This window comes from Durio zibethinus, chromosome 23, assembly GCF_047325235.1.
Source record: "Durio zibethinus cultivar Kanyao isolate XHJ-2024 chromosome 23, ASM4732523v1, whole genome shotgun sequence".
NCBI classification, from domain to species: domain Eukaryota; kingdom Viridiplantae; phylum Streptophyta; class Magnoliopsida; order Malvales; family Malvaceae; genus Durio; species Durio zibethinus.
The window spans coordinates 8,180,366-8,199,292 of record NC_143184.1 but is presented as its reverse complement, the minus strand read 5'-3'; the positions used below and the strand labels follow the sequence as shown (position 1 = coordinate 8,199,292).

Genomic DNA, 18,927 nt, shown 5'->3' with positions numbered 1-18,927 from the left:
TATTCAAAACACTGTGAATCTCATGACAACCGTGAGTGTTCATTTTTCCATTTAGTGATAAGGGGCCTTTGGGTTTTATACAATACATTCTTTTTGGAGCCGATTTAAACAGATTTATTTATGTTGGGTTTAATTAATGAATTCAGGAAAATTATCTTCCCGTACTTTCAATATATTATTTATGTCGGGTTTAACACATTCATTATATTATTGATTCTCTCTGCTGCAGTTGTGAAATAAGTGTGTTAGAGAAGGCCTTGGCAACGCATTCGTGCAGCATTCCTAGATTCCATTTAGCAGATAAAGCCGCTGTGGATTTTACATTTGTAAAGGAAAGATAATGAACAAATTAATGGAACGAATGAGCATAACTATGCTGAAAAATCAATACTGAATTATTGATGTTTACACAAAGAATGAATACAATAGTTTATCATTCAGGAACAACTTTTGCCTCTAATGCCAGATCCTTGAATTACTCTCTGTAAACCATTTCTACACAACATCATAGTCGCAGTAAAGTTAGGTACAAAACAACTGCTAGTTAAACCACAGATGCGATAAACTTGGAGCTTTGTGTTCCAAAATCAACAAACACCACATGGGAGCTATTAGGTCTAAACAGTTTAAACTCTGGATGTTCCAAAGTTTCCGTTCGAATAAGCGTTTCAAAAGGTAAACCTGAAGGCTGCTAGCCTCAATAAGTGCTGCTGATTCAAACATTGCCTCGTGAATTGCTCGTCGGCCCATGCTATCAGTCACTGGAAGCAAATTATACCAAAAGTTGAATAAGTTTTGCATGGTTTCTTACTTGGGACAAGATAAAACAACTAAATGTATGGCCATTTAAAAGAAAAAAAAAGAAAGGAAAAGAAAAGCAAAAATAATGGCCATGGAAAAGAGGTCCAAGTTCTTCACTGGTGCAAGAAGTACAAAAAAATTTGAAACAGAGAGAAAAATAAGTTCTTCAAAGCTACCTGTTGCCTGTCGATCAGTCTGAGCCTCTATCCAATGCTGTTCGAATTGGATGTTGTAAAGCGCTTCCTCCAAATTTGATACCTGCTCCATCAAGGGACCAAAATGCTCTGCATACATCATTGGAAAGGAAGTAATCATATTTCCCCTTTTAAAAGGGAACAAAGGGAAGCAACGGAACATTTAACTCACCATCTTTTGCATGCTGATTGTTGTATGCAAAATGCCCAACTTGTATATCAAAGTCAAGGGTTTCATGATAAGGGGATTTGTTGTAGAAGCAGAAATGGTAAATCCCTTTCTTGTGGACAACAAACTCGTATTTTTCACTTATCTTGTCACGGAAATCATGAATCTGATCTCCGAAAGGTCCCTTAATCCGACACTCTCAACATAGTTGACAAATTAGTACTTAATCTGATCGCTGGAAGAAGGTCCCTTATTCTGATAACATTGTCTATTTTTAACTTCCTACAGATAGTTGCACTTTCATTTGATATTTCAACACAATGAACATTGAACAACAGACACTAAAACCAATCTATCTGATAAAACAAATGTCAAATCCCATAGTTTCAAAACTGATAAAAGCTCACAATTTGACAAGGCAAAAAGTAAAAAAAAGAAACGTTACCACAAGATCGACGCCTTCGTCCCTAAAATGCCAAGGAGAATCAGCCTTAATGACGACGAAAGAGACATGAACAGTGTCCCCTTCGAACTTGACGTCATGAGATAAGCATTCTTCTCTGTCAATCACGAATCTCATGCCTTCTGCTTCTTTTAAACTCCATAGAAACAAACACATTGCTATGCATGCAATCACAACGCTTCTCTTCCACCCGTTTTCCCCCATCTCTAAGAAATAAAAAAAAGAACCCACGGTTTAGATCCATGCAGGTTCTTTATAACAAACAAGATCAAACCATAAGAGTAAGAAAATTTTAATAAAATGAATTATACATAGGAGTTCTTTTCTGTTAAAAATGTGATATAGTTTTAACAAATTTGAACAAAAATAAATGTAATTAAATCGAAGAGTTCTGTTTAGTTTTATTTTTATTATTTATTTATTTATTTTTGTTGCTGTTTTAGAAATTGGAAGAACAGAACAGAAGAGATCAACTCTCACCAACGTTAAAAAGGGTGTTTTGGAGGAAAATAAAAAAGTCTGTCCGGGGATATCGTGTCACTTCTCATTGGTTGAGGCTTTTTCCATTTTTATAAAACTTAATTATTCAAATTTATTGATCTTTTAATTGCATCATTTCAAAAGAATCGAAATATCCATTGAAGGAAACCGAAATTTTGCTATTGTCCACCGATACCATGAAAATTACTGATTTACTATCTCAAATTAAAGGCTAGATGAGAAAACAATAAATAAAGCTAAGATACTACACGATGTAATAGCTTGTGGTAGAAAAAAAAATTATAAATATTAAAATTTAAACTTTAAATTTATTGAATATCTCCTGATTACATGAATCAAATAAATTAAAACTTATATATCGAGTTTAAAGCTTAAATAAATTTAACATATATACAAGATGATTAAATTCAAATTAGCTAGTAAATAAGTTTGAACCACCCTGGCTCATGATCTGAAAGCGTTGTGCTTGAGTGTCAACTGCAGGAATTGGGTTTGATCATAACAAAATTTCAGTGGTGTTGTGATTGTACCTAATGAATTTGCCAAGTGAGAAAGGAACAAAAACAGGGACATGAAAAGATAAAGAAAAAGAGCAAAGTAATCCATCCTGCTTAGAAGAGACTCAACTGTTCTTTGTGAAATTGCCCAAAGAAAACTTTTGTATGATGACCGATGCCCAACTTTAAAACTAGACAGAATAGCTACAAAAGCAACTGCCATTAAATTCATAGGTTTCAGCTTTCCAAATGAAATCGGTTTAAGTGTAGTCAGCCGCACAACTTGAATGACCCAAGGATGGCTATAAAACCAATATTTTCTTTGTTCAGTCACATTTAGTGCTAATTGACTATGTTTTCTTCTTTCCTATACAACATATGAACATTGTATGACAGAGTTAATGACCTTCATGCGGAGATACTCAATATGCACAGTATCTTAAGGCTGCAGTAGTTGACTGCTAGACAAGGCTATGAGATACTTCTCTCTTCCATGCGTAGCTTCATGTAAAGCCCCTTTACATGATCAATAAACTGCAAAAATAAATCCCTTAGCTCCTTGGCTTTCTTGTATTCCTCAGTCCCAGAACAAACAACCTTCAATTCATTGCTAAATCCACCACCTCTTCTGTTGAGTAATTTGTTCTGTAAAATGTAAATATGCTTGAATCAAATATTCGTACGTTTGAAACTGGATAGTTTGAAAGGCATTGAGGTTTAAATGCTAGTAAGATTCCAGTTTTATGGGGCATGCATGACTGTCTTTGAACCTTTCATTCTGATAAAAATAGAATTAATACACATGTATAGGACTTACAGGAGATTCAAGCATTGAGGTCCAATGATCATTCATTGACATTTTTTCAGTCGCTACCCATGGCCTGCAGTGATATGAAGGGATGATCTGAGAAAAATCTAAAGTATAACAATTCAGAAAAACTGAAACAGAGTTTGGCTTAATGTAAAGCTAAATTGACATTATTGTATCACTTCCCAAGGCATGCAACTAAAAAGAGATCTTGACAAAAAACCAACTTGAGTAAAATTATTTCCGAAGAAGACAAACTTGGAAAAAAGGTAGCCAGAGAATGAAAAAAAAGAAAAAAAAAAGTCAATAAGCTAATTACCATCAGAATGGATTATGCAAATCCAATTTAGGAAAATTAGAAAAGAGAAAATGAAAGTGCAAGCTCAATAAATGTGCCAATAACCAACAAGAAAATGTTGATGAGTTTAATAATAGCACAAACAAGATGATAGAATCACTGGTTAATGAAACTATATTTCTGTCTAGTATAAAGTCATAATGCTACAAAGGCAACACAACCATACATATGTTATCACTTACCTCCCATTCAAGGATACAATCAAATGATTAGGATTATGCAAAAAACCAAACAACTGTTCGAGATCTTTTTTGCAATCCAACATAATGACACCATTGGTGTATGGCTCCCATGGTAAACTTGGGAAAATATATACTTGCACTGCAATGGAAGTTTGTTTATGGATGAACTCAGAAACTGCTGCTGAGGACAATTCCTTTTCAAGATTCTGAACTAATATTATGTAAAAGTTTTTATCCCCTCCTACATCAGTATCCTGTCTATTTTCACAATGAACTTCTGTCCCTCCTATAACAGTCGCAAGCAAAACCCGCAATTACAACAAAGAATATTTATTGATTTAAATTGAATATTTGTTGCAATATAAAATAAGGACAAACCTTCAGATGGCCACAGTTTACTTATAGACTGCCAAGCACACTTTCCCTACAAAAAGGCAGACACAGCAGCAGTTATCTCCTACTGCAATAGGCTTAGATAAAAGAAACTCTAAAAGATCACAAACAAAAGAAGTTACCTGTCTCAATCCCCCAGTAAAACTAGTGCCAGAAACAGATTTATGTGAGGCTTTCTCTATTTTCTGCAATGCTATCTCCATGAAAGATGCAAGTATTGGTTGTAACTTTGAATCCTGGAGAAGGCATATATTTGCAACCCCCTTGTTTGTTACATTCCCAACATTAGGACCATGTAGCCAAAAGAGTAGGAAGGGGCACTCACACTCTTCTTGTCCATTTACAATAGAATGCTTCTTATGCAGCACCTGAAAATATAGCCCACTTTCTCAATAAAAATAAGCACTCAGCATAGATCTTTATACATAATAAAGTATATGAGCATGAACCTACTCTTCAATGCATCGAGAAGGGAGTCTGCCAAATGCCAAAACAAAAGCAACAAGATTTCCAAGAATAAACAATAACAAATTTAACCTCTTTCAACAGTAAAATGAATGATTTTACTCTTTTAACATTGAATAACTAAATTTTACTCTTTTAACTAATTTCTGCTAAATGCCAATAAAAAAGCAACAACATTTCCAAGAATAAACAATAACAAATTTAACCTTTATCAACAGAAAAATGAATGATTTTACTCTTTTAATATTAAATAACTAAATTTCCTACTTTATAGGAGTAAAAAGCAAATAAATAAGTAAAAAAAAAAAAAAAACCAAAAAAAAAAAATGAAGCCTTTTAATAGTTTCATCACAATGAAGTAATATCAGAGGCAAAAATGCAACCATGCAAGATCTTTATTTCAAATCACAACTTAGAACAACTAAAATGTGTTACATAATAGTTTTTACGGTTTTACCTGTTAATAATGAAAATTAAATAAACTCTAACTATCTTAGTTACCTTTATTTCCCATCAAATCTAAGAACAAAATACAAGATAATAATAACAATGTAGCAGAATTTTTTATAAGAATAAAAACAAAAAAAAAAAAAAAATGAAAACCCATATCAATAAACGCATGAGAAGTTTGAAAAGGTCTAAGCAATGAGTTGTACGGGCAAATGAGGTGTACGGACATCATCGACAATGCCGTCGTAAAAGAGAGTTTCGTCGTTGCCGAAAGAATCGGAAGCACAAACGCGCATGCCTTTGACGACCTTGTGGCATTCCGCATCCTGGAGCTGGTCCGAGACCTTACGAAACCTTCCTATGAAGTCGTAAAGCTCGTCCTCGGACTTGAAGCTTTCGGCGAGGAAAACGTTGTCGTGGTCGTCGGGGAAATTGTCGTACTTGACTCTCAGCTTGTCACCAAACTCTCCCTCTAACAACACTCGAACACTATACCAGGCGTCGTCTGGGTACGATCGGAACTCCATGTCGTAGCCTTTCTCCGCCTCGTCCGAAGAGTTGTCGTAGCCGGAACGCGACATTGGTGTACAGAAAACGCTTCTGTTTTTCCTTTCCCTTTTTGTCGTCGTGGGCCTCCCCCTTTTGTTGGGTTTTTGAATTCTTGCAGGAAAAGGATTCCAAAGGTTTCTTATTTGAGATTTGGAGCCTTAAAAAACCAAGTTTTTAATATCTGTCTCAAAACCGAAAAACAGCCTCGATTTAGTAAAAGAGATTTATTGATTCAGACTCTAGAATCTTCCTCAAATTTATATAAAATAGAAGGGTATCCCTCTTTTTTTATTTATTTATTTAAAAAAAATGCTTTTGCTTTCAATTTTTAGGAAGCAAAACAAAAAAATAAAAAAATAAAAAGTAAATATGCTTAGAATTACATTTTAAATTTTGATAGTTAAATTTTGAAGTACAGATATGCTGCATATGGGTGCTTGTTAAATGTACGTATCTCCGATTCAAATAATTTTTCTATTCAAAATCGAATTACAAAAATGTATTATAAATTTTCCATTGATGAGTATGTAAATGCCTTAAAGTGCATGTTAAATCTCGTTTCCAAATCATATCTTACATAATAATAATAATAAGGGAATGATGCCGGAAAGTAAATGATACAACACCAGCATGAATGCATCCGTCCCCAGAGTCTACTTAGGAAGAAATGTCTTTACCAAAAAGTCCAGTTATTCCTTTTCCTGCGTCGCTTTGCTTCACTATCGACTCCCCAACCAAAACCTGTCATGGAACAACAGTGCTCTCTATAAGTGTCCAATATGCACAGAGGATGCATTTCATAGACGTTGATACAATTCTTCAACTTCCTTTGGATGACATATTGTCTTCACCTGGTTGGTTATACTTCTATTTGTAAAAAGTAACTCAGTATTACTCCCAAGTCCCACCCCATACCAAAAGGATCTTATATGTAATTACTTCTACACTTATCTAACATAACATACAACAGAAAAAAAAATTACTCTCTTGCTGTATTAAAACTCGCCAAGAAAGAAAAACAGCCTTTAATATCAAACAAAGAATGCAATATGCTCAGAACTTGTGTAACTTACTGCTTTAACACCAGCTTCTTGCACATAAGCAACATCATCTGGAGTAAACAGCCCAGATTCCCCGAAAACCTGATGTGTTAAAGTTAACAATAGAGTATTTGAACAATTTATTATGATATATATATATAAGTTGCATGGACATGCACACTGACTTTATCTTACATAGAAATGAATATCGTGAAGGCTCACTTACAATTATATATTTCTGATGGATCATTTGGCCACGCTTTCCTTCAAAAAGCTTCTTTGTGCTATTGATATCTACCTCATCCTTCGAGAAGCTTCTTTGTGTTACTGATATCTACCTCAAACGTTTCTGAAAACAAGCAAAGGGGGAAATTATTAATGCCTCATACATATTGAATGCAGTCTATAAGGTGGAGATAAGGTTACCTACAAGGATCAGAAATTTCATGGAGGCAACTCAATTAGCAATTGCAAAAACATGCAAAACCTTACCAAGGTTACGATTATTGATACCAATAAGTTCAATCCCCTCTATACCAAGAACACGATCCATTTCCCTCTCATCATGCACCTAAAGAAATTGGAAGCAACAATAAAGCATATGAATATTGGAAAGAAATATCCACATATGAAAATTTAATAATACCAATTGATAGAAGATTGTTATGAAGCCATGGATTCAATTATATAACTCATAAAAGACTCAAATATGCTCTCCCAATTGAAACAAAAAAAAAATGGCATCAAAATGCTCAATAATCATGGAAATTCTACTCCCAAGTGAAATAAGTTTCATGATCCTAAAAACACCTCGACAATTCAAGAGTAATGGAACAATAATAATAACGAAGAAGGCTCTGTCTAGCCTCTACAAGTGCTGCCAAACCAAGCATCTTGCAGATTTTAATCATGTATCTGATGTCAAGATCAGGCAAAACAGCAGCAATTAAAAGTATTGCATCTGCTCCTTTGATTTGAACATAATAGATCTGCCATGCATCTATCACAAATTCTTTGCACGGTAGAGGGCACTGCATTCATTATGAAGGCAAGATTTGTACCGATTTACCATGTATATATACAAGAGTAAAATCAAGATTATAGATGAGTAACAAAATGAATTATATAACTGACCTTTACTCCAGCATTTCTTATTGCCTCCAAATTTTCAAAGCTTCCCTGGGAGGATAAAAAGCAAGTCAGAGCATTAATATACAGACCAAAAAATTGAACACAAAATCTTCAAAAACAAAAGTAAAAACGATCATGTTTACCATAAAATACTTTTCATCAGTCAAAACACTGAGACAAGCGGCTCCACCCTTCTCATAAGCTTTTGCAACCTCAACCTATCGTGAGTTATTTTTATATGACAAATTACTTAGTAATAAATAAATAAAAATTATAGATAAAAAAGACATTGTTCTTTTAGTTCACTCTTTCTTGAAGGTTTTACCTGGATAGAAACATAATCTAAAATTTGAAATTTTCCTCCTTGCCATAATTTTAAGAAGAAAATCTTAATCTTTTAGGATATATTACTTGAATTACTATTCTATGAAAGGCGGTGGAGGTAGAAAGTTAACACATGTTAATTTAATAATTTATTTATTTATTAATTTTCATAAACATACGTAATGGGGCATTAAGCAATCCTCTTACCTTGCTTGTGGATCTTCATAATGATACCTAATGGGACATTTATCAACCCTATAACTTTATTTGTGGAAGAATCTCAATTTCATGACAAATCCAGTCCGACTTTTTGTATTAAAATTTTTTGTGAGAATTTCATCAGTTAGAGAATTGATATCGTCTTATTGGATATATTTATGAAAATTAATAAATAAATAAATTATTAAATAAATACATGTTAACGTTCTAACTACGTAACTGTTTATAGAACAAAAAGGAAGCTAACTTTTTAACACTCATAATAGGATAATTTCCTTTCAATCATGAGTAAAATAATTGCTTTTCAATTCTTATTTACTAAAAGAAAAAAAAATCCTTAACTGGATAAAAATTCTCTCTGAGAATTCCTCTGCTAGGCGAAGCCTTCTTAACTTCAGCAATTAAACCAGGCAATCCAGTTCGCGAATGCGCCGCCTTAAGAGCCCCAACGAAATCTCTAGCCGGGGGCGCATTCTCGATAACCTTCTTCAACGCAGCCAAAGGCTTCTTATCCTTCATCTGCAAAACCAAAAAATCATTATCATCAAATAGTCATATAAGAAAAAAAAGGAAAAAAGGAAATAAATTAAAATTGTAAAATTACTTGGGAAACTTCCATATCTTTGTGCCAAATGATTTCTTTAAGAATGTTACGAGAAGTGTTACCCTCGCTCTGCAAACGGAACTCGAAGGGACCCACGTTATGCAACGGCGTACCCGTCGGTGGCCGTCGCCGTATTCTAATCCCTTGACTCGCTGCGACTTCGTTTTGGAACATTCCAACTTCCCATTCCTTTACTTTCAAGGCATCTTCCTTCTCTTCCTTTTTCGGAGATATAGTTTCCGACTACACAAAATTTTGAAAAAAAAATCAATTAAAAATATAAAATTTAATATCTGTTATTTATATGATTATTGACAACCTGCTGGGCTCCAATGGCCGGAAAATTGGAGCGAGGGAGAGGAAGGTCCAATAAGGAGTGTCTGAGGAAGAAATTAGGTCAGTTATTAAAGGAAGGAATTGATCGAAAGGAAATTCTTGGGGTTGTTTTCAGAGAAACCAATCCCTCTATTTTCGTAAATGGAAAAGCCTTAGCTTTGCCTTTCGGCCTAGTATTTTTAAACGGTAGGTTTTGGACTTGGGAAGTGGCGGTGATATGGTGCGGTGGATTGTAGTGTGAGAAAATTGGAATTTTTTTCCTTGTTCTATTTTTTTTTTTATGGATTTTTTTTACTAATTTTGAAATTTTTGAATTTTTTATATAGGCAAAGAGAGTGAAAACCCGACGCCTTGCTCAATTAATTGGAATGATGTGAATATATAATAATAAAAAATTTGTTAATCCAATAATTAAGTTTCAATAATTAATTTCTGTAATTTAACCAACAAATTAACAAAATTTTTAATATGTAAATAATAAAATTAGTGAAAGTATTCAATTGTAATGTATTATTATAATGGATGATGGATTTTTTAATGATTCATTTTGAGATTTCGATTTGAAAGATTTTTATCATATCAGAAGAAATGCTTTATGATTAGATGTTTACTTCTGAGTCAGCAAAAGATGAAATTTTTTATTAGTTCATATAAGTTATCTGATTATATAGGAGAGATAATTCTTTCTTATCTCATAAATCTTAATTCTCTATTCCCAAAAATTCGATCCTGTCATTTTCTTAACTGTTATAGATACTCTCTGCTTGACTCGACACCAACTTTGATTAAACAGATTGGCTACACATTTTCGGTCCTATGAAACACTTAGAAGTCACAAACAAAGGCCCTTTTACTGTGGTAATAGGCTTTACCTAATCAACCAGTGAAATTGAGGATCAAGCTGTAATGCACCATGCTGCTGCTGTGTTTTCATACATAGTAAACGTTACAAGGAAAATTTGCTGATAAAATAAGTAACTCAAGAATAGTTGCCTAAATGGGCTTTTTTTTCTTTTTTTTTACATTGAACATGACAGAATTTCTGTTAAGTACCTAGGCTCACTGGAATTTCTCAAGGGTTGACTTTAGAAACAACTCCACCAGAAATATACTCAGTGCATCCCAAAAACCAAGAACAGGAGGCCACATGAAGAAAATTTTATTTAAAAATGTTTCGCAATCCATTGAAGATTCTTAAAGCTCTCAATTCACCACTCCTCATATCCCTCAATCTCCTCCTCAGTATCTGGAACCATTCACATATGCAGAATGAAGCAGAAGCATTAGGTCGATTGGGAAGCCTAGGTAAACACCTTAAAAAGAAATTTGAAAAAGCAACGGAGGTGTAGTCTTACATATTGAGAGCGGAATAGAATTCTCTGCTCACTCGTACATAAATCTACTGCTAGCTGTTTCAGAAACACTCTTCGATTCAGTTGCTTTGGAGATGTCACGTCCAAATCCATGGAGCCACTTACCTATAAGAAAAATTAAAAAGATTTACACACTGACTTGGAAGTTTTTTAAAGACCAGGCCTAATTCAGACTTCAGTCCTATCTAATAAAGAGTTTTTCGGTGTTATCGTAATTTCTTCCAATTACAGTTTTTCAAGGTGTCAAAAAATATGGTTCCTTCTTCACCTGCAAGAATTTGGAGTACTTTGATATGCTTGATTCACAACTATCGAGAATAAATTGCAGTGTTTTTTCTTCAATTTCAGGGTATCTTAAGTCCTTCTTGGTAGCAGAGTTATTTGATGCTGCAGCAGCCATCTGAAGAAGCAACCTTTAAGAATTCAATAATGCAAATTTTAGTCTGTGATTTAGAAGGTAAAGTTCTCAAACCTCTTCAAACTGCCGGCTCATGCTTGGAGGGCTGACTGCCAAGTAAGCATATGCCATTAACTCCAATGGCCAACCAGTGATTTGTATAGGATAACATTGAGAACTGCCAGAAAAGATTCACATGTTGAAAAATAAGAAATTAAAATGTAAGAAAAAAAATTAAATATAGATAACGAAGGAAGCACAAATCATAACTAATGTTTGGGCATTAAGCTTCTTCAGAAGATAAACATATGATTACCAAGATATTTAACTATTTAGATAAGACATGGAATAATATTAACTCCTCAATGAATCAAACCCAAAAATCTAGGACAATTAAATCAAAACAAAATAAAATAAAATAAAAAGATGAGGTAAAAAACATTTATCCAGCTTACGCAGACAATCCATGCTTCCTCAAAGCTTCCAATTTCTCCTTATAACATTTGTCAGATTTTTTAAGGGTTAGAGGTAGCTCTACTGAATCACTAGGATTTGTACCCTCCTTTGGAACAAATCCATAAGATAACAACAGCTCTCCATTAGATTTTTTTCCATATGATATGAAAACCTGCATAAAATGATATAAGCCATCTGTAAGACATTTCAAACTTTGCAATTAACATGATATTGTTAGTCCAAACTCCAAATTTGAAGTTGTCAATGCTTACAACAGGTTAGAACTGACAGTCTGATCATTAAGAAGCTGATTTATATAATTTATAAAGTATCCAAGTATAGACGAATATAGGTATGGATACACATATATTGTGCGTTCGTGCAAACCATCATGTGCATGTGCACAGAAGTGGCTACATGCATTTATGCTTATACATAACAGGAACATATATCATGCATATGCATTTATAGGCAAGTATTTTCTTCCTGTTAAAGACATTAATTGTACATTCCCCTGAATAAATCTCATGAAGCTCCAAATCTGAAATACTTTAGCAGCCTGCTTTCTTGGAAAAAATGATTAATCTTTTAAAGAAAATCATTAGTCACAAAAGCAAATAAGAATCTAAGTTCCATGTACTGGGTACATTTCTCTCCCTTCACCTATATAGTCATAGAAGAAAAGCTTTAAACATAAAAGCTTTCAGCGATTTATTATTGCTCCAATCCTCTATGATCTTTGTGATCAAAGAATATATAATATATTTATATATTATAGCAGAATCTCATTTACCTGCTCACCTGGCTGATATGCACGATCTGTTGTAAAGAAAACCCCCTGTGATGATTTGTCATAATCCAAAAATGTTTCCACCTTAACCAGAGAAAGAGAAGTGAAGGTAATTAGATTAATTACATATCTTGTATGCATCCTTAATAGAGAAAGATCTCTCTATACCTCACAGCTATGGTTAAGCATATCAGCCCAAGGAACCAAGGCAACCTTTCCATCCATTGAAGGTAGCCTTACCTGTGTTTAACAGCAAAATGAAGATTTTAACTTTTCCATTCTTCTAAATCAACCATCCTCTTTTGTACTTAGTGCTAAACCTTACAGAACATTTACTACACAAAATTGTACAAAATAAAGTCACATATATAAGTGGTATCAAAGGAAACTTGAAAAGTACAGCAATTTATTTCCCTCTTTGGTTAAATTTCGTGGGAGAGATATATAATTTCATGTAATTTATTCTATTCAAAAATTCGAGGCCACTCAATCTTTTTAACATTGCTACTTGCATAAGTAATTATTTTCCAAGTGACCAGATCAAGGATTTATAAAAGTTGAGAGTGATAAGAAAAACACAAAATAAAAAATAAAAAACTTTCTTACTTTGAGAAATGACTTAATTCCTAGAATGCATTGTGGGATCAATTTATACTTCAAACAAATTATTGAAATTTTCTGGAAAATAACTTGTCCAAAAACCCAGCTATGTTTTGAATTGATAAACACAGTCAATCAGGTCAACATCCATTATAAAATTTCTAGGTAAGCTTACCAATCGAGAGAAAAGAATGCCAAAGGACCATCTGAATGTCTCGATATTAAATACCTGCAAATCATTTATAGTGCAAAATAAGAAGAAGGCCCTTTCATGATCTAACAGCCACAGGATGTAAACACAATATTGGAAATTCAGATGCAATGCATCAGAGTTGAATGCCAACATCTTTCCTTCTTGGTCTAAAATCTAAATTTAAAGAATGCAGGATATTTGCAAAGAAAGGTTCGTAATACTATATAAATACAAATAAATTTGAAACTTACTGAAAACATACGTTTCCCTTACTAATTTTGATTGTGTACAAAATGTTGGATAATGCAAACTAATATTTCCCTACTGGTCGAACTTAAAACAAATGCTATCATCTACACATAAAGATGTTCCATGTGTCTTATTACGGAAGCTTTATAGGGTGGTAGCATCAGAAGCAGATCATTAGATGAATGCTTCAAACTACGCTAACATAGCAGAAAAGTACTTATGCATTAAAGAAAAGTACCTTTTCAGGGAATAAATTAGGATACTTGGAAAATATCCTGAGTCTTAAATCATTGTATCTACATGGAACATGACAACAAATGATCAAATGCAAATTAAAACATTGTATAGTCAAAAATATGTCAGCAGTAATATGAGAATATAAACCAATAACCTAATATGAAACAGGAATTAAGCTTGGAAACAAGAGTAATGGTAGAGAGCCATACGTTCCAATAACGTCAGTAACTCTTTCAATAGCCCGCTGCCTTATCTGTGATGCTTCTAGATACCTGTCTAGTTCTGCACGTGTCCTGAAACGATACAGAGAGGCTGTAGAGGGAAAATTTGAGAGTAGACCCCTTTCTGCGACAAGGTAAAATTCTTAAGAGCTCTACCATGTGAAAAAGTAACGAAGGAACACCAACTCACCAGTACAAAAGTGAATAGGGCTGTTGGGGAAGGGCGGATATGTAATTGCTCCATCTCGAAGATTTCTGGAGACTTGCTTCACTAATAAGATAGGTCGCTAGCAATGGCCAATCTGGGACAGAATACTGTTTTAATACTTGACCAGCCTCAGGGGAACTCCACTCCTGCATACACAGCAGCACCTAGTAGCTAAAATTAAAGAAGAATTATAATGTTCAAACCAATTAAAGTGCTCCTATGTTTAAATTTAAACCAATTGAAGTCCTTATCAAACGATCCATGTTTCAAACTTCAAAGCATAGATCTTGATTGCATATTTAACTCAAAAACTACCAAACCCAGATATAATAACATTAAAAATGATCAGGGAAAAACAACAATAGTACTAATAACTTACTGAATCTGCAGTGATGAAAAGCGAGGGAGGCACAAAGAGAAGCTTCTCACCCTTCCTGATATTCTTCAAAGCAACCAATCCTCTCTCCCCTACTTCTACTTTGTCTATCGCCATCTTCTGCGGAGGCAAGCCTGAATCCGACAGCCATTTTTGAAGAGCCTCAGCGTTCTCCAAGGAATCGATATCGCAACCCCAAGGCACTTCCTGGGTCGCATTCGACGACGTGGGTTTGGTTTCGCTCGTAGAAACTGAGCATTGAATTGGACGTACTTTCTTTAGACAAAGTGAAGGGTAACTGTGAGAGTAAGGTGGCTTGCTGAGTTGTGGAGAGAACGTTGGGAGGAACGTAGCGTGGAAGATTCTAAAAGCTTCCGCCATGGCTAGGAACTGAGAAGGAGATTACCTTATCTGATAAAAGAAGGCGAAGGAAAGAAGAGAATCCCAAGCGAGAGGCTATGATTGGACTTTGCCCGTTTTTGACAGTTGATCAATTTTAGGGCGGTTTTAAGTTTTAACTTTCTCCAAACGATGACGTTTCCCTAGTTTTTGCACTTTAATTTTCTTTATTTTCCTTTGCTTTCCTTCCAAATTCCACTTGTCTAAAGTGTCAAACATCCTTTGCTACTCTTTACAGAAACTCTTTTTCTGGTTTTCAAACAAACTGTAAAACCAGTACTCAAATTCCTATTTTTTCATGAGATAATCGATCACAATCATCAAATTATCAAACTGCTAATTCTGTTCTGAATTCTGTAACTTCTTCTAAAAAAACTAGAATAAAAGAAACAAAATCTTTAGTCTTGAAAATTGATTTTATCAGTTTCAGCGATAAAAAAGCAACCAGCTTTTTCACTTTAATTGATGGAAATTTTTTATTTCAAAACTATAAACCATATTCTCTTTATATTCTATTAGACATAAGAGCAACAATCTCCAATTACCAAGCAATGCATTACCATTAAACAAATGAAAACCAATGAAACATCCAATCATAGTAGTTGGAATAAAGGATAAAGAAACCTTATAGGTTACAAGGCAAAAACTACTCTAGTTTATTTTAACAATATTAAATTTATTATTCCCAATATATTATATTTTGCATGTTATTAAAAAATAACTTTTTTATAAAATATTTATCTTTTTATATTTATCCTGATAATATTTTTCTTACAATGAATGATCAGTCCATTAAAATAGATTTGTTAAAAGAACCACAAAATATTTGTGATAAAAATTTTTAACCAGAATCTTTACAATCACAAATCAAAGTAATCAATGAAAAACACTAGTTATATACTATTTTAAAAGAAAATTTTTCAAAAGAACCTTTAAAACTATAGGAAAAAAGTCCTCGTTTTTATTCTCTTAAACTTATTGATCTTTTAAAGGTTAAGAGAACAAAAACGAGGGCTTTTTTCCCATAATTTTAAAGGTTTTTCTGAGAATTTTTTTTTTTAAATAGTGTATAACCAGTGTTTTCATTGATTATTTTGATTTGTGATTGTAAAGATTTTGGTTGAAAATTTTTATCACAAATATTTTGTGGTTCTTTTACCAAATCTATTTTAATAGATTGATTATCCATTGTAAGAAAATAATATCAAGATAAATATAGAAAGGTAAATATTTTACAAAAAAGTTGTTTCCTAATAACATATCTTCATGCATATGGGGAAAGCATAATATTTTAGGAATAATAAATTTAGTATTGTTGAAATAAATTGGAATATTTTTTGCTTTGTAACCTATAAGAGTTTTTTTACCCTCTATTCCAACTACTATAATTGGATGTTTCATTGGTTCCCATTTATTTTATGGTAGCGCATTGCTTTGGCAACTAGAGATTGTTGCTCTTGCTTCTAATGGGATATGAAGGGAATATGGTTTTATAGTTTTGAAATCGAAAATTTCCTTCAATAAAAGTAAAAAAGCTTGTTGTTTTTTTATTGCTGAAACTGATAAAATCAATTTTCAAGATTAAAGATTTTATTTCTTCTATTCTAGTTTTTCTAGAAGAAGTTACAGAATTAACGGTTTGATAATTTGATGGTTAAGATTGATTATCTCTTAAACAAATAAGAATTTGAGTACTGATTGTACAATTTGTTTGAAAACTAAAAAAAGAGTTTCTGTAAGAAGTAGCAAAGGATGTCTGACTATTTAGACTTTTTATATCATTTTCTTCATTATAAGATAATGATGGAGGTAATACTAATCCATGATTTGGATTGTAACTGCTGGTGTTTTTAAAATATAGATTTTTGCCTAATGAAAATAATTTTATAGAACTAGATTGGTTTTTAATTTCTTCATCATCTTTCAGGTTGGGTAATAAGCAGCTAGTAGGGATGGATAAGTCTTATATATCCATAAATTTTGGTTTGATTTTGGATTCGAATTTTTGTGGTTTAAAAATTTTGATCAGTTTTAGATCTATCTTTTTGATAGATACAGAAGTGGTATTTGTAAATTCATATATTACTGTCCAATTTATGGAAAGCTCATGAGATCTATCATTTATATCAAAATTTTGTGTTTTGATATGTAGACAAAGACTCTGCTCTATTAAAGGATAAAAAATTGATAAAAAATAATTTGGTTTTACTTTAAAAGCAACTATACTATATGCTAAATTGGATTGGATTCTTCCAATTACTGTATTGACTGGATTTGAAAATCTTTAATCCATTAAAACTGCAAAATGGATATATCCTTGCCAGAAATATGAAGAGGTTTTATTGTAATCATAATAAGTCCAAGATGAACATATTTGATTTTGAGATATTTTTGTGAAAAATGATTTATTTTTTGTTGAGAAAACAAAGATTTTTATTGATCCTTATTTAGAATCATTAGCAATTGTATCATCAGATATTTTTTCACTATATATCTAATGTGCATGTTGTATAATATATTACGAGATCTTGTGTAACTTAAGTGTAAGTTTCTCTGAACTCTACTTTATTTCCTACATTTCTTTCATATTTTAAAGCTCATACTTTGGATTTTGTGATTTTGTTGCTGATATTTATAGGCTTTGTTTACCTTTGGTTAATTGGCTTTAAAGAAACCTTTAAAAGTCTAAACCCAAGTTTTAAGTACCTAAAATATGGAAAAACATGAAGAAAATACTTGTATTGTTTTAGAAAAACCTTATAATCACGTCTTACATATAGACCCATCTTATGAATCTCATAATATAGCTATAAGTAGAACTTTAAATGGTTTAGTTGATCTTTCTACCTCATTTTTTAAAATTATTACTAAAAGTTGAAAATATTGAAGAAAAATTAGAAAAAATAGATTTGGAAGCCTAAATAGTTCATACAAACAACTCATATCATGAGTTAGGACTTTTGTATTATCGAAATACCATAATGACATTGCAAAACAAACCCTTATCTTCAAGGACCTCTGTAAAAAGCAAAATGGACTTCAAATCTTATAAATATTTTATTGAAAATTTCAAAATGAAGATGAATGACCCAAAATAAAGGACAAAATATTTACAAGAAATAGAAAAATTTTATGAAGAACATAAATTTCTTTTTTAATAATATAATTATCATTACATGCTTAACTATGATACAATTAGTGAAAGAAGTGAAAAAGAAGCTGTAGTTGATAACTTGAAAATTTAGCTACTAACTCAATAACTGAAATTTCTTCATATTCATCTAATAAGGAAACATCTTATGAAGAAACAAAACCTTTACCATAACCAATGGATAGAGGAAAAAGAAAACTAAGAAAAATTTCTAACCCAAAAACTGATGATCTTTTAAGATTCCCTAATTTTACAAAAAACCTAGAAAAATATCAACCAATTGAAACACATCCGGTTGATCCCAATTATTTCCCTAAAAAAAAGGAAATAAAACAAACTTCAACAGTTGAACAAGGTCAAACAAGCCAAACTCAACAACAACCTTCTTCCACAAATATAAATTTGTTAAATAAACGAACTGTAGCCTAATGAAGAACTTATTTAGATCTGTCAACAATCCCACTTTTCAGAATATGAAAAAACCATTAATGAATGGGCACAATCAATATCTATTGTAGTAACCGACTATAAAGACATATGGAATAAAGAAAGATTTTTAAACTATTTTTATGGTACTTGGCAAGGTGATGCTATTAAGTTTTTCAAAAAATAGGAAACTACAAAATTAGAAAAATCTTAAAAAGCAAAACTTTTTAATTCTACTACTATTTCAGGTCATTTAAAACTTCTTACACAAATCATAAAAAATGAAATGTGTGGGATGATGGAAGAAATTGATGCTATAGACGAAGCTCAATATATTCTTTCAAAACTCAAACTTTGTAATATCCTA

The 18,927-nt window shown here is 32.5% G+C and overlaps 4 protein-coding genes across 14 annotated transcripts; all 4 read right to left on the bottom strand.

Annotated features, from left to right (window-relative positions):
• Positions 1-374: 374 nt before the first annotated feature.
• On the bottom strand, positions 375-1,743 carry LOC111313120 (transmembrane emp24 domain-containing protein p24beta2-like). Of its 4 annotated transcripts, XM_089753004.1 has the most exons (4): positions 1,610-1,743; positions 1,168-1,446; positions 978-1,085; positions 375-761 (listed from the first exon to the last, which is right to left on the bottom strand). In XM_089753004.1, the coding sequence occupies exons 3-4, from the start codon at positions 1,066-1,068 to the stop codon at positions 541-543; spliced, it is 312 nt and encodes a 103-aa protein (XP_089609130.1). In that variant the 5' UTR covers positions 1,069-1,085; positions 1,168-1,446; positions 1,610-1,743; the 3' UTR covers positions 375-540. The 4 variants fall into 4 exon arrangements, with proteins under 4 accessions (XP_089609130.1, XP_089609127.1, XP_089609129.1 ...); XM_089753001.1 differs by having other exon boundaries at positions 978-1,446; XM_089753003.1 differs by having other exon boundaries at positions 978-1,362; positions 1,610-1,708.
• LOC111314497 (uncharacterized) lies at positions 1,705-6,002 on the bottom strand. Of its 6 annotated transcripts, none has more exons than XR_016332803.1 (7): positions 5,488-6,002; positions 4,489-4,734; positions 4,352-4,397; positions 3,974-4,259; positions 3,443-3,506; positions 3,032-3,270; positions 1,705-1,833 (listed from the first exon to the last, which is right to left on the bottom strand). XR_016332803.1 is itself a non-coding variant. In XM_022915922.2 (6 exons), exons 1-6 carry the CDS (start codon positions 5,860-5,862, stop codon positions 3,097-3,099), a joined length of 1,191 nt encoding a protein of 396 aa, XP_022771657.2. In that variant the 5' UTR covers positions 5,863-6,002; the 3' UTR covers positions 2,827-3,096. The 6 variants fall into 6 exon arrangements, 3 of the variants coding, with proteins under 3 accessions (XP_022771657.2, XP_089609124.1, XP_089609125.1); XR_016332802.1 differs by lacking the exon at positions 1,705-1,833 and adding an exon at positions 2,408-2,658; XR_016332804.1 differs by lacking the exon at positions 1,705-1,833 and adding an exon at positions 2,408-2,605.
• Positions 6,003-6,319: 317 nt separating this feature from the next.
• On the bottom strand, positions 6,320-9,711 carry LOC111314500 (indole-3-glycerol phosphate synthase, chloroplastic-like). Of its 2 annotated transcripts, none has more exons than XR_016332806.1 (10): positions 9,468-9,711; positions 9,149-9,391; positions 8,887-9,063; positions 8,145-8,219; positions 8,005-8,049; positions 7,737-7,901; positions 7,363-7,441; positions 7,097-7,219; positions 6,904-6,972; positions 6,320-6,571 (listed from the first exon to the last, which is right to left on the bottom strand). XR_016332806.1 is itself a non-coding variant. In XM_089753000.1 (10 exons), the coding sequence occupies exons 1-10, from the start codon at positions 9,320-9,322 to the stop codon at positions 6,488-6,490; spliced, it is 951 nt and encodes a 316-aa protein (XP_089609126.1). In that variant the 5' UTR covers positions 9,323-9,391; the 3' UTR covers positions 6,320-6,487. The 2 variants fall into 2 exon arrangements, 1 of the variants encoding a protein (XP_089609126.1); XM_089753000.1 differs by lacking the exon at positions 9,468-9,711 and having other exon boundaries at positions 7,097-7,168; positions 7,209-7,219.
• Positions 9,712-10,316: 605 nt separating this feature from the next.
• On the bottom strand, positions 10,317-15,076 carry LOC111314496 (Rubisco methyltransferase family protein). 2 transcript variants are annotated; one of them, XM_089752992.1, is made up of 12 exons: positions 14,588-15,076; positions 14,191-14,372; positions 13,989-14,072; positions 13,781-13,838; positions 13,276-13,329; positions 12,669-12,740; positions 12,504-12,584; positions 11,710-11,882; positions 11,330-11,432; positions 11,126-11,257; positions 10,840-10,962; positions 10,317-10,730 (listed from the first exon to the last, which is right to left on the bottom strand). In XM_089752992.1, exons 1-12 carry the CDS (start codon positions 14,963-14,965, stop codon positions 10,644-10,646), a joined length of 1,527 nt encoding a protein of 508 aa, XP_089609118.1. In that variant the 5' UTR covers positions 14,966-15,076; the 3' UTR covers positions 10,317-10,643. The 2 variants fall into 2 exon arrangements, with proteins under 2 accessions (XP_089609118.1, XP_022771655.2); XM_022915920.2 differs by having other exon boundaries at positions 14,191-14,354; positions 14,588-15,074.
• Positions 15,077-18,927: the final 3,851 nt, after the last annotated feature.

What these genes read in the sequence shown, in the direction of transcription:
- LOC111313120 (XM_089753001.1), bottom strand. Translation starts at nt 1,158, where the DNA reads ATGTTCCGTTGCTTCCCTTTGTTCCCTTTTAAAAGGGGAAATATGATT. An exon ending in GACTGATCGACAGGCAACAG is followed by an intron (nt 762 to 977) that starts GTAGCTTTGAAG and finishes ATTTGCTTCCAG; the next exon opens with TGACTGATAGCATGGGCCGA.
- LOC111314497 (XM_022915922.2), bottom strand. Translation starts at nt 5,862, where the DNA reads ATGTCGCGTTCCGGCTACGACAACTCTTCGGACGAGGCGGAGAAAGGC. An exon ending in TTACTGGGGGATTGAGACAG is followed by an intron (nt 4,398 to 4,488) that starts GTAACTTCTTTT and finishes GCCTTTTTGTAG; the next exon opens with GGAAAGTGTGCTTGGCAGTC. An exon ending in TAAACTGTGGCCATCTGAAG is followed by an intron (nt 4,260 to 4,351) that starts GTTTGTCCTTAT and finishes CGACTGTTATAG; the next exon opens with GAGGGACAGAAGTTCATTGT.
- LOC111314500 (XM_089753000.1), bottom strand. Translation starts at nt 9,322, where the DNA reads ATGTTCCAAAACGAAGTCGCAGCGAGTCAAGGGATTAGAATACGGCGA. An exon ending in AAGATATGGAAGTTTCCCAA is followed by an intron (nt 9,064 to 9,148) that starts GTAATTTTACAA and finishes TTGGTTTTGCAG; the next exon opens with ATGAAGGATAAGAAGCCTTT. An exon ending in TAAGAAATGCTGGAGTAAAG is followed by an intron (nt 7,902 to 8,004) that starts GTCAGTTATATA and finishes TAATGAATGCAG; the next exon opens with TGCCCTCTACCGTGCAAAGA.
- LOC111314496 (XM_089752992.1), bottom strand. Translation starts at nt 14,965, where the DNA reads ATGGCGGAAGCTTTTAGAATCTTCCACGCTACGTTCCTCCCAACGTTC. An exon ending in GCATTCTTTTCTCTCGATTG is followed by an intron (nt 12,741 to 13,275) that starts GTAAGCTTACCT and finishes TGTTAAACACAG; the next exon opens with GTAAGGCTACCTTCAATGGA. An exon ending in AGTACTCCAAATTCTTGCAG is followed by an intron (nt 10,963 to 11,125) that starts GTGAAGAAGGAA and finishes TTTTTCTTATAG; the next exon opens with GTAAGTGGCTCCATGGATTT.